Source organism: Lottia gigantea, assembly GCF_000327385.1.
Source record: "Lottia gigantea unplaced genomic scaffold LOTGIsca_15, whole genome shotgun sequence".
NCBI lineage: Eukaryota > Metazoa > Mollusca > Gastropoda > Lottiidae > Lottia > Lottia gigantea.
In genome coordinates this window covers 3,051,537-3,065,929 of record NW_008707797.1, presented here as the reverse complement: position 1 = coordinate 3,065,929, position 14,393 = coordinate 3,051,537, and the positions used below count along the sequence as shown (strand labels likewise).

General features: G+C 35.1%; 1 protein-coding gene across 1 annotated transcript; it reads right to left on the bottom strand.

The window, feature by feature from the left end:
* Positions 1 to 2,012: 2,012 nt before the first annotated feature.
* LOTGIDRAFT_177987 (hypothetical protein) lies at positions 2,013 to 12,765 on the bottom strand (the record flags this gene model as incomplete). Its single annotated transcript, XM_009050532.1, has 14 exons — positions 2,013 to 2,045; positions 2,675 to 2,789; positions 3,203 to 3,360; positions 4,053 to 4,217; positions 4,549 to 4,730; positions 5,134 to 5,236; positions 5,570 to 5,683; positions 5,886 to 6,014; positions 6,259 to 6,320; positions 6,631 to 6,680; positions 7,004 to 7,083; positions 7,317 to 7,457; positions 8,813 to 8,917; positions 12,715 to 12,765. The coding sequence occupies 14 exons, from the start codon at positions 12,763 to 12,765 to the stop codon at positions 2,013 to 2,015; spliced, it is 1,488 nt and encodes a 495-aa protein (XP_009048780.1).
* Between the last annotated feature and the right edge of the window lie 1,628 nt (positions 12,766 to 14,393).

Sequence of the window (14,393 nt, the reverse complement as noted above, 5' to 3'; positions counted from 1 at the left end):
CTGTTCTATACAAAAATGTGTCTCCACGAAAGCCCAAATAAGAATTGTCACGCTAGTTTTTATGGTAACCTGAAGATTGTGAACATCTGAATTCGATTGATTCTCAAAGTCTCGGCATCGAACCGTACAATACAGTTCCCGTGTTGATTTTGAGTCAGGGCTACGTGAGTGGCGAACTCATTGACGGAGTGACGAACTCACTGACGGTGTGACGGGTGAGGTAGAATTAATTGTTGATTTTTGTCCCCTAGCACCCCCCCCCCCCCCCCCTCCCTCCTTTCCCTCTCATCATCAAACAAGGAAATAATAAACCCTTTAGACTACCATGAGCGCGGGGAATCCCCTAAAATGTCTCTGCCTGTGAAGGAGATGTGAAAACCGATTGTAACAGTCAAACTTTCGTATATCAGAGAATTAAAACAGTAGAATTTGGTTCTATGATAGTAAAACAATGTGTTACGTGTAAAATTAGAAGTATTAAAGAATTATAACATTTATTAAAATGGATTAAAAAGTTCACTTACAGTTACAAGTTAGTCTTCATGTAGCTTAGTCCGAAATATATCTGCCTACTACACCAGCTGACATCTGTCCAAATAGCTATCAAAGGTTTGAATAGAGACATATTTTTCGGTCTACATGCAGCTATGTGGAGCTGCGCATGTACAAAAAAGCGCATAATATGGCGGCTTTTCTCGCTACGCCTGAAAAATTAATTTTTCAGATTTGTTAAAAATAAACTGAGGGTACAATTAGACGTGCAACCCACTTTTTTACGGGTGCAAATTCGACTCTTGCTCGCACAATCGGACTCTGGTAACGGCAATCTTACTGAAGCTATACATCTTTTGCAATTTGACTCTTGCAACCTCTATACTTATGGTGGCCTACTTAATTATCAGAGGGTGATTGGGACATCTTTGTTGGCTTTGTCAATCTTTATTACTAACTAATACTTAAAAATCAAATTGTTTTAAACTACAATCAAACTTTCTTGTATGTAGGCGAGTTTTTTTTATGGTAAGCAGAAACACTTATACTTTGACATACACGTGTCCTTACATTATTTCAACCAAACCCGAAGAGGTAGGCCTTGCCTTTAGGCCTACTGTTTGAAACTAAGCCTGATAGGCAGAATGACTATAATTAAGCCTTTCTAGTCCAAACTAGGCAGTGGGATAACTCAGTTGGCGGCGAGGGGCAATGTATCCTACTAGGTAAACAGTCAGACAGGATTAGTAATTTGAGTCATCTCTACGACGATTGGTTGGCAGATGACCAGTTAAACCAGTGAACATCCACTTTAAGCTAAACCTGTTATTGCATGGTAGTTTGTGATAGATGACAAGTTAACATCCAGTTAACTGATATCTTAGATTAAGAAGTTGTTGGTAGATGGCAAGTTAACCTCCACTGGCCTGCTAGTTAACTGATATCACAGACTAGGTAGTATGGTAACATCCGCTTCATGCAAAACTGGACGTATGAAGGATTGAAGGAGGCCTAGTAGTGAAAGAGGATAGTCATCAATCATAACCTAAGTTTGGACCTCTGTCACCATGAACCTAGCCAATATAACCCTGGGCTTTCTGGATGGATATATCGCCATAGACCATGGTCCATGCACTTAAAAACAGAACAGCAAACTTGAAAAGATGCTTATTAAAAAAGAACACAACAAAGTTTGATATCATCAGGTGTAATATCAATTGTATATATACAATAACAACAGATTTTTTCTATTAAAATAATGCTCATTACATCAGTTGTAGAGCGATCTTGTTACTCAAGAGTTTAACACAATGTGATCTTCAGACCTTTCCTGAAGATTGCATGATGTGAAACTCGAGTAACAACTTGTTTCAGGTTCTGGTTTAATATTTCTGTAGATATATGTATAACAATAATATGAATTTATGTTTGTGTAGTTAATAAGTTGACACTAAGTCTGGTTGGCGAAGTTGTTGGTTGGTTGAAGGACTTGGTGGCCAAACTTTCAAAAGATTTACATTCTAAGAATTCTTCTGTGGTATTTTGATTGTGACCTGAAATAAAAAAAAATTGGGGTTACTTCCCTTTATCCTGTCGGTTGGGTCAAAGCACTGCTTCAGAGAGCTAAATATCCAGTTATACTGTCATTATTTTGTGTTACATTTCTAATAGACATCAGGTCAAAGTTGAAAACAAAGTGCTCTCATTTACTTTTTTAGGCAAGAAAACACAACAATCTGAACTGCTTTTTTTCTTCCTTTTGAGCTCAAATGTTCTTTTGTCTTTGGTAGTGTCAGCTTTTGGATAAGACTCAAAAGCTTGATTACAATTTCTTTTCATTTTGTTACCTGATCTGTTCTACTACAGTATCATTCTAATTTCATTATTTTCAAAGCCTGCGTCTTGATGACATACTGAATAGTAGTATAGCGAAACCCAGCACAGAGCATGACAGTCTACCCGTGTTTTGCTATACTACTATTCAGTATTTTATCTTTAAACGGTTCTGCATGACACACTTTGATTGGTTTAGAATAAAGAAATTAGAATGTGACTGTAGTAGAAAACTTGTTGGATTACACTGGAAGCGAAAAAATATCAGAAAAAAAATGCAGTTTGACCTCCAGCTGAGGATAGCTCTTGGAGTTGGAGAATAAGGAAGAAATACATGTATCTAACTTACTGTTTTCACTTCAGTATAGTTATCTAAACCGTATTCACCAAGTTCTCTTCCATTTCCAGACATTCTGTATCCACCGAATGGAACACTGGCATCTAACACATCATAACAGTTCACCCTGAATAGAAGCATGTTTTTCATGTATTTTATGTAATATCTATATGTGTGAAAAGGATTGTAAAGATGTTTTCTAAATTTTTTAGGCACCATTCCAATTTTCAAGCTGATATCTGTGGTTCCTGCAATTCTACTAAAACTAAGTGTTTGATGACATCACTAATCGCTAAATATGCTTTATCACATAAGACCCTTCCTGATTAGTGTCACCATAAAATGCTTAGTTTTAGTGGAATTGGCCCAGAATAAATGATAACACTTTTCATTTCAGGATTATTTCTCAAGTATCTGATTCAAGGCATCGTAGATTTACGAAGACTGCAGATGTATGACTGGGGTACATACTCCAGTAAAAACAGCTGGATAATCTTGACTGCAAACAAGGGAGGTAAACTTCTGTAACAGAATATTTACCAAACTGTGCCAGCACGTAGACTGTTGGACAGGTACAAAGCTTTGTCTAAATCTTTGGTAAAGACAGAAGCAGCCAAACCATAAATTGTGTTGTGGGACTTTTCAATGACTTCATCAAGGTTTTTAAATTTGGCAATACTCATAACTGGTCCAAAAATCTAAAAAATAGAATAAATGGTTTGGTGTATATTTCAATGGAGCCCTGAAGTGGTGTTGCTAAGAAACATTAGACAGAAGGACCAAGTAGAAGCCAGAGGGGTCTCAGAACACAGGTCATTTAAAAATTTAAAATCCCCAATCCCCCTCTAGTGCCACTGAGCCCTTGGAGACTTATAGGCCATTTTCCACGCCATTCTTTTTTTCAGTGGTTCCTGTTATCTAATTCCCCCAAAATTTAGTTAACCACTCTCATTATCAGCATTAGTCTGATACTAATACTTTAAAGGGACAGGTGTGCCAGTTTGGGGGGTTGATTTACAACCTGAATATATGTAAATAGTGTTCAGAAGAAGTACTAGAAATGTACGCATATCACAAAATTCCTTTAGAAATACTTCAAACTAGGAATTTTACCTCACTATTTCTATATATATCTTTTCTATATTTCACAGAGTATCTTAAATTGGTGAAAATTAATGCGCCTGACTGATATTTATTGTTGAGGTATGTATTGCGTTCTTGAAATAATACTCTTTCCAACCACATGAAATGCAATTTTCAAACTCTTTCATGGGGAACCTGCTCCCAGAACACCCCAGCTCTTGCTTCATTTCCCTGCTCATTTTTTGGCAGTGATGTTCTGCAGGGCCGCTGATACAACTAACACTACCTTACACTCTATATAACTGACCTCTTCTTGTTGAATCTTCATGTTTTCTCCTACATCTTTAAATATGGTTGGTTCAATAAAATATCCCTTATCACCCACACGTTTTCCTCCAGTTGTCATCTTGGCTCCTTCCTTCTGTCCTATATTGATATACTTCATCACTTTATCAAACTGTTCTTTATCAACCTGTAATGAAATTGAAAAAGCATTGAGTTTTACACCCTACTGGTTTTATCAACCTGTAATGAAATTAAAAAAGCATTGAGTTTTACACCCTACTGGTTTTATCAACCTGTAATGAAATTAAAAAAGCATTGAGTTTTACACCCTACTGGTTTTATCAACCTGTAATGAAATTGAAAAAGCATTGGGTTTTGCACCCTACTATATCTATGAATCTGCAGAAAATAGAATTGTCAGTAAGTTTTTCAGCAAACAAGCTCTCATTTCACTCTCTTGTTTTCTATCATTTTAACTTTTTTATTAGCTATAATCAAGAGAAGGTAGGTAACTCTACCTGAGGTCCTTGTTCAACATTAGTAAAAGGATCTCCAACAGTTCGTTTCTTGGCTCTTTCGGTGCTTTTTTCAACAAACTCATCATATATCTTCTCTTCTACGTAAACTCTACTTCCTGCACAACAACATTGGCCTTGGTTGAAAAATAATCCAAAATGGGACTGTTCTATGGCATAGTCAACTGAAAAGGAAGACAAACTTGAATATTATTAAAGAAAATGTGCCTGATGTGAGAAGAAAATACCAATTATACTTTTTCTTTATGGCTCTTATTTGCATCATTCAATATTTTGTCAGATGTTTGTGCTTTCTTTTATCATCAACTATGACGTGACTATTGTAAAGCTGCCAAATGACAGATGGTTACTAACTTGCAAGACCTAAAGATGTTTGACTAAAAATTGGAATGGTGCAAATAGATGCAATCAGTGTCCCTAATACACAATTTTAGAATACTTCTGATTATTTCTGTGGGCTGAAGACAAATTGCACAAATGAAAATTCTATGATGAATATTTGTGAAATGACAGCAAAAAATTAATTCCGAGCTCTCTGTTGTCGGAGAGTAATAAAAATCTACTTACGGTCTGCGTCTGCCATGACAATATTGGGACTCTTTCCTCCTAATTCTAAGGTCACTCTTTTTAAATTCGAGTCTGCTGCTGATTTTGCTACAATCTGACCAACCTGAAAATAATAATTTTGAAATAAATAACAAAATATAGACTATTATATTATATCAGCTGATTGAGCTTAGTTTCAGCCATCTGTGGCACTTCACAGATTTAACCTCAACATCCAAGTTGATTTCAATTCAATAATTTAACCATTTTTAAAAACGTTAAATTGTAACACTCCAAAAATATGGTATCATTGTATTCCTTTGATAATATCATACTATGTGATAAACTTGGTGGATCTTTTCCACAAAACAATTTCAAAGAAATTACATGAAGATTACCTATTAAAGTGAAACATATGAAATAGTTAGAGATGTGTTGAAGAGACTACCCAACCTACCTCTGTGGATCCAGTGAAAGCCACTTTATCTACATCATTATGTCTAGCGATGGCAGCTCCAGCAGTTGGTCCGTATCCTGAGATAACATTAATTACACCAGGTGGGAAGCCAGCCTGAAATACACACCAATAGAATCATTCAATCAAGATAAACCACTTCAAAACCTGGGTTGCTGATACAGGTAACATTTGTGTTTGTCCGCTCAATATGACCGGCTGAAAACAGTCTCGGTTGGACATTAAGTATGAAATCAAAAACATCTCAGCCCCAGCCCCCCACCCCCCACCCAATGTTTTGAAAAAGCTTTTGACTTACCTCAATGGCTAAATGAGCAACATGTAAGGCAGTAAGAGGCGTCTGTTCGGCAGTTTTCATGACAACAGTGTTTCCCATGGCCAGAGCAGGTCCCAACTTCCAAGCTTGCATCAATAATGGAAAATTCCACTGAAAAACAGAATCTTATATAGAGATTATATTCTTCAGTCCTGGCTCCTGATAAATCCAACTGATGACTCTTTTGACAAAGTCTGAGACTTTAAATTTTATGTCCATTCTAGGACGTAGTTTTCCTGTCAAATCCAACAGGTCCCTGAGAATTCAAATTACACCATTAAAACATTTAGCACCAAACTCTACAAAGATAAGAATGCCAAAAGTGGGGGCAATGACCCAAGACAAAGATACTCACTGGAATAATCTGTCCACAAACACCAACTGGTTCATGACGGGTGTATGCAAAAAAATCACCATCTGTAAATAGAGACACACAATCATAATTACATAGACACCCTCTAGACAGGCTGACAGAGAGACATGATCAAAATAACATCCATCCTTTGCACCCTCCAGAAAGACTGATCCTGAAATCAATCTCGGACATACAAGGTTTGCACGCTCTAGTTGAAGGAACTACATATTATGTACCTGGTTTTTCCCTAAGAACTCACTGTATACCAAACAAAAACACACCCTTTAGGTTGCTGAGATCCCAATCATTCCCTTCACACCCTGTAGGTTGGCTTTGTGATATCCAAGCCAAGAATAAAGAAATGTGACTGACCTATCGGAATTGTTTTTCCATGGTTTTTGTTGGCCCAACCGGCATAGTATCTGAAAGATCAAAGAGAGTAAATGTTATACACTTTGGCTGCTGTTTCACAAAAGTTTAACTAGGATAAAATCCTTATTTTAAGAAAGTTACCTTTAAAACTGTAACATTAAAATCCACAGAAGTTAGGATTTTGTGAAATCCTGGCCACGTATTCTCGAAAGATCTTAGCGCTAGGATGTCCTAGATACAGTGTTAGATGTTAAGGCCTTAAGACATCTTACTGCTAAAATCGTTTCACGAATTCGCGGCCTGCGGTTAAGCCAAGATACCTTGTATTATGTTATTCTTTAATGTCCAATGGACCAGTGAAATAACAAATTACCTGTAGCACTTGACAACCAGTCCTAAATCTGCTGCTAAAGCCACATTATAGGGTTTGCCATTATCCAGTGTTTCTAGAGACTGCAATAGAGAAGATTTTTCATGAAGCTTGTGTAAACATTTATGGCTTATTGTTAACGGATTTCAGGTCAAGATCTCTGATTGGCTGTATTTGCTAACTTATAATCCATACAAACCTCATTGATAAAAGAAAAGTGTCTAATGATGTCAAGGCATTAGACACAGTTCCTGATAGCTTGGCATTGTGAAGATGTGGGTTAACATGAAGGCAATAAATTCATTAAAGTACCTACTGCTAAATAGCCTCTGTCTCGCTCTATCAAATCTGCTAATCTGTATAGAAGATTTCCGCGTTCTGAGGCATCCAATCGTCTCCATGGCGACCCTAATCTAAAAGCTTGATTGGCTGCTTTCACAGCTTTATTTACATCGGCCTGAAAACAGATAATACTTAAATATGAACACATTTTCATTGACTGACCTGGTTTTGAACATTTTAATCGACCATAAGTTGCACTAATTTCAGTTTAGGCTGATTGATTTATATTTTCATAATCACATTTCATAAAAATTAGTAACAATTGAAAATGTTCTAGCTATAGACTGAGATAAGTTACAGATCATTCTCGCAAATGACTTCTATAAAAATAAATTCTAAATAATAATTCCGTTCAAAATAATATTATTAGTAAGATACAATGGATCCAGTTTCTGGACTTAATAGTCTACAGTTACTCAAGGTTGAAACAACTGTAGAGAGTGTCTTATATTTCTAGATTTATTTGAAAATCCACAAGAAAAATGTATGCCTACAATTCAATTTGATTAGTAGATTGTCTTGTCTTTTAATTTTGTCTACTCAAAGAAATAAATTGGAAAAGGGGTCAATTTAACGAATAATATTAACAGTGTTTGTCAACTGATAACAAAAAAGAAAGATAATATTTCTATAAAAATATCAGCCTTGGATAAGATAAAGTCAGTATATTAAAGAGATTGTAAAGAGGTTTTCTAATTTTTTTATGTATCAGGGACACTGATAGCATCAATTTGCACAATTCCAGTTTTCAATCAGACCTCTGACTATGGTTACTGCAAATTCCCCTAAAACTAAGCGTTTTGTGACATCACTAATCAAAAGATATCATTAGTGATTTCATCAAAAACTTAGTTTTAGTGGAACTGCAGGAACCACAGATGTCTGATTGAAAATCAGGATGGTGCAAATTGATGCTATCAGTGTTCCTAATATACATACAAAATTCAGAGAACCTCTTTACAATCCCTTTAATATTTCACAACAACTAGAGCATTACAGAAATATTAGTAACGTCTAGTAGTTTGTGAAAAGATATCACATATTATTTTAAACCCTATTTTTTTCTAAATCTATGCTATATTTTTCTTTTTTGACATTTTGACTGACAGCCAGAGTTAAGTTCTAAGTAAGATATGATCTAATATTTACTATGATATTTTCTGAACATTGGATAAAAGTGAAGATGCAAGTTTTCTCACCAAGTCAATTTGATAATCAAATTAGAAAGGATGGATCCAAGGTAGAAATAGGGGGCAGATTACCTCAATAAGGCGTGGAGCTTCTGAGAGAGTTCTCCCAAGACAATTTTCGAAAAAATTGAATTAATTTGGTGCATTCTGACACATATTTTGGGACAAAATTGAAATAATACTTTAAAATTTGTTGAAAATGAAGAGGGGTACAAATGTGGGATGCAAACCTTCTTATAGAGTAGGGGGGGGGGGGGGGGCAAATTACAGATCTACTTACTGCATCTCCTTCAGCGACTTCACAAATTACCTCCCCTGTTGATGGATTTATCGTTTGAAATGTTTTCCCGCTTTCTGCATTCACAAATTCATTGTTGATGAAAATCTGAAAAATATAACCACATATGTGAATGGTTTGTGAGACCTTCAAAGTCTCATAACACTGGTCTTAATTGTTCCGGCACACAACTATTCTTTGCCAACTTGATCATAAATTTCAGTTTAAGAGAGTTTCTGGGTTTGTAAATCCATTATGAAGTACATGGACTGAAAGAATGGTTTTATTTCATTATCAATGATCTCAAATTCTCATAATTTACTATCCCTTACTTATAATGATGAGTTCCTCAGTACTTATGTACCAGTATATATATATATACAAGATTGATTGTGGTCTACTTTGATCACAGTACATCATGTACTAAGCCTTGAATCAGACCAGCCTTGATCTGTTTGTCACAGATAGTTAGATAATCATAATCACTTTTCTAAACAGGTTGATAAAACTACATTAAACCAAATTAAAGCTGTTTTCAACAAGAAATGTTATCATAAGGGGATTGTAAAGAGGTTTTAAACTTTTTTTGACCAAGCGAACCTTAGTCTCATAAATGATAATTCTTTTAGCCAAGCCAATAAGTAATAGTGTTCACAGCTCAAATGCTAAACCTCATATAAAGTAATCATCAGCAGAAGCTGAAAATTAATACAAATAGATGTGATCATTGTCCCAGATAAACATAAAAGTTCAAATAACACCCACAATCCCTTTCATTTTAATTTTAAATTTGAATTACATCTTTTGTATACATGAACTTCAAGGCACAATTTTCACTATAGCATCTTTTATCAAGATTGTTAAAAATGCTAATTATCCAACAAGTGCAGGCAACCATATCAAAGTATAGACTTTGCCCTTTCTTACCCTTGCTAACATCATCTTCACAATATCAATATACCTTGACTGCAATAGCCACTGTTCTTTTATCATGGAATGTTGTGATTTGATTGGATGGTACCCCAGCAAAGACAGCCAATTAGAGCCCTTTATATAAAGACTTTAAACATTAGATTACAGATTTTCTGTCAAGGCCTCCCATGGCTGTATTTGCTGGTTTGGGTGAGGGGTGCATGGCTATGTCAATTATACAGAAATAGAAAAAGGTAAGTGTCTTGATGAAACCAAATCTTCACAGTGTCAAGCTTTTCGAACTTTGTACTTTCAAACTTCGAGGTCCGTTGACATTGCGAAGATGAATAAAATCAAAGCTTGTCATTTTTAGCAATTTTCATCTATATTTCTTTCATGCTTTAATGATTTTATCATATCAATATCTAGATAAACTTGTCTGAAGGTCGCATAGCGAATAACAATTCAAGTTCTGTTTTAATATTTCTATATCACTCTACAATTGATGTATTGAGCAGTATTTTAATAGTGATATTTCTGTATCGCTCTATAATTGATGTATTGAGCAGTATTTTAATAGTGATATTCTATATCACTCTACAATTGATGTATTGAGCACTATTTTAACAGTGGTATTTCTATATCACTCTACAGTTGATGTATTGAGCAGTATTTTAACAGTGATATTTCTATATCACTCTACAATTGATGTAATGAGCACTATTTTAATAGTGATATTTCTATATCACCCTATAATTGATGTAATGAGCACTATTTTAATAGTGGTATTTCTATATCACTCTACAATCGATGTATTGAGCAGTATTTTAACAGTGATATTTCTATATCGCTCTACAATTGATGTATTGAGCATTATTTTAACAGTGGTATTTCTATATCACTCTACAATTGATGTAATGAGCACTATTTTAATAGTGATATTTCTATATCACTCTACAATTGATGTATTGAGCAGTATTTTAATAGTGATATTTCTATATCGCTCTACAATTGATGTATTGAGCACTAATTTAACAGTGGTATTTCTATATCACTCTACAATTGATTTATCAAGCACTATTTTAACAGTGGTATTTCTATATCACTCTACAAATGATGTATTGAGCACTATTTGAACAGTGATATTTCTATATCGCTCTACAATTGATGTATTGAGCAGTATTTTAATAGTGATATTTCTATATCACTCTACAATTGATGTATTGAGCACTATTTTAACACTGGTATTTCTATATCACTCTACAAATGATGTATTGAGCACTATTTGAACAGTGATATTTCTATATCACTCTACAATTAATTTATCAAGCACTATTTTAACAGTGATATTTCTATATCGCTCTACAATTGATGTATTGAGCACCATTTTAACAGTGGTATTTCTATATATCTCTACAATTGATGTATTGAGCACCATTTTAACAGTGGTATTTCTATATCGCTCTACAATTGATGTATTGAGCAGTATTTTAACAGTGGTATTTCTATATCGCTCTACAATTGATGTATTGAGCACTATTTTAACAGTGGTATTTCTATATCGCTCTACAATTGATGTATTGAGCAGTATTTTAACAGTGATATTTCTATATCACTCTATAATTGATGTATTGAGCACCATTTTAACAGTGGTATTTCTATATCGCTCTACAATTGATGTATTGAGCAGTATTTTAACAGTAAATTCAACAGTAAAAATATTTTATCATTGCAAGCTTATCTTTTTGTATATCTAACAAGTCTTTTCAAGAGGAGCTGTGCATTTCATAGAGTTCACTTCCACACCTTAATAATGTCCATGCACCGGAACATTAAAAAACATAATAGAGAGTAGAGACTGGAGAGATTTCCCTCCTATCTGTAAAGTTGGTCAGATGATTTCCCAGGAAGATATCATTTTATACTGTGTGTTCAAGTCTGAAGATTATTCAGCTTATGATTATAGTCAATTTAGTATCTAAAATTCCATTCAAGGCCATGGTTTTTAGGGTTTGATTTTGGTCTTGAATGTATGTTAATAGTCTTCAGAACTACAAGAACTGCACAAAAAATCGCATTTGAAAAAAATTGGCATTGACCCCTTGCCATGTGAAGTTTGTAATAGCCACTGCCCCTCCCCTTCTTGAGTCTGCAGTCGCCACTGAATAAGAATCTACTATCTTCTATGTATAACTGTATTTTGTATATTGTGTGTTTACATAGTATATGCTGAGCACATTTAGTGCAATTCAAGTAGCCAATAGTAAATAAGGCCTATTTAGGTTACAAAGAAAAGGCCTACTCAGGCATGAAAGGAGAAAAGTATTAACTTGAAAAGAAAACAGGCCAGCCCTCCCGTGACCCACTTTAGATGGTAAACAGCCATTCTTATTAAGATGCCAATTGTTATAGATATATCAAATGGATCAACTAATTCGCAGTAAATAAATACAACATTTTATCACTGCTTACCCAAACTGCCAATATGATTTGCTAAACTGTCAATATCAATTTTAATACCATTTGCTAAACTCTTAATAACATGTTCTAAACTCTTATGAAATCAAAATTAACAGATTAATCAAAAGACTAAATCATCGATTTTTAACCAATTTTAATGACTAAAGGAATAAAAATTTGCCTATTGACTACGAGCTGAGAGGTCCCCTTATGATGTATGGGTCAAGGCCAAGGATCAACAGCTGACCAATTGACCTAGCTGGTTGTTCCCTAGTTTGTTTTTGAAGTTTCAAATATTATATTCAAAAAATGGGTTTTACAAGAAATTTAACAATTAGTACCAGTACTTAATACTGAGCAATGTTTTTTACACAATGTAATGCACCCTCAACTGTGCACTAGCCATTGTAAAATATACAGTTATAATAGTGGAAAAATAAATATAAGCACCAATGTAGGACAAAGTAGGCCTAATAACCATAACAGTTAACACTCATACAAAGTTACAAAAGTACAAAATTCACAACCGTTACCTTGGCATACTTTACTTCTGGTGATGTGATGGGGGCCGGGGTGCCTGACATACAGGCAGTCTGTGATCGCAGTAAATTCCATAACAGAGTCTTTCTGTTGTTTACAAGTCGTGAAACGAACGCCATGATGTACTACTCTGTGTAGCCTCCGGTGTCAAGTCGATACAATGTAGTCGTAAAGGATGGCCGAACTTATATTCTTGAACGGTAAGTATATCTTTGTCTTCTGATTGGATATGAATATTACAGTCGAAATCGCCCGCTAACATTGCGTCCGAACTGATCACATGACTACCATACCACTAGTAATAGCGCCACAATGCTATTGGTCTTTGATGATACTATAATACCAGCATTATATAATAACAACATATTAACAAAGTTTTGAGAGTGGCTGAATTATAGCGACTCAACAAGTCATTCTAAATGTTACAGGGGGAGAAAATTTTGATAGAGGAAGGGGGAGGGGGGCCTAACATACCTCTTGCTGCGGGCCTAGGTATTAGGTGTTGAAAGCAAACACCGGCACAGCACTGGCACAGGCATTAGAATTTTTCTTACATTCTCTTTGTGAATATTTAATTATTTTATATTGTATATGGTTATAAACACTACTATGATAAATAAATAAAAATATTCTATTATTGACCAGTGAATCAATTGATGTTGTCTGATATTCAGTATTATCTCCCCATCTAGCACGCGGATCATTGGGTTAAATATTTTATTAAGTGGGTGAAAAAAGAGTGGCGTTTCTACAAAGTGAGACAGGGAAGGGGGTCAAAGAGGGGTTAACACCTCTCTGAATTGGTGTCGGTGGCTCCGCCTCAAATTTCTTATCATAGAGCCCTAAAAATTCCTAGTGCTTTGAGCGCCCTTAGACAATTTTTTCTCTCTCCTCTACCCTCCACCGTCTTCATTAGCCCACATGGTGCAGAAAAGTAGGACGTAAAACTCCATTCATTTCATTTCATTTCCTCTACCCTCCACACACCAAATGATTGACGGAAATGCGATTGGAAACATGGAAAAGGGCATACTGATATTGTATATTGGATATTATGAATTTGCTTAGGATTGGTACACATCACATATTTTCTTGTTTGGGTTTGATTTAATTTAGTCCTAGAAAATCCCGGTGACCCCCACCCCCACCCCTGCATGAAGGAACAACACTCGAAACATACCCTTTGGAATTGGCCCTTAGAAATTTACCCAGCTTTTATCGTAGAAGTATATAACCGTATATGCACCATCACAGCGTAACGTGTTCTTGCATTTTTATCGACATCGGAGGTCGGAAATACACCTGTAATATTTATCATTTTTACTTTTAATAAGTTCAGTTGTTAACTGGTCGTAAGATCTAGTTGTCTGGGATTCCTTTGGAATTAGAAGACGTGTAAAAAATAACTTCTGACAACTCATGTTTCGAAAGTTGTTAGATTTATGTTAAGAATTCTGGAAAAATGTCTTAAGAGTGATTGAAAAACATTTGTCAGAATAGTATTTACAGAGACGCAGGTGATAAATAGAAAAGCTCGTATTCAAATTCTGTTTCTGTGTCAAAATCATAATAATCTTAAGCGACCCAGAAGCGAAAATTTCCTAATTTTGGACGATAATAAAGATTGTGTACAAGCACTGGCAGTGGGGACAGCTCTAAACAAGAAAATAAC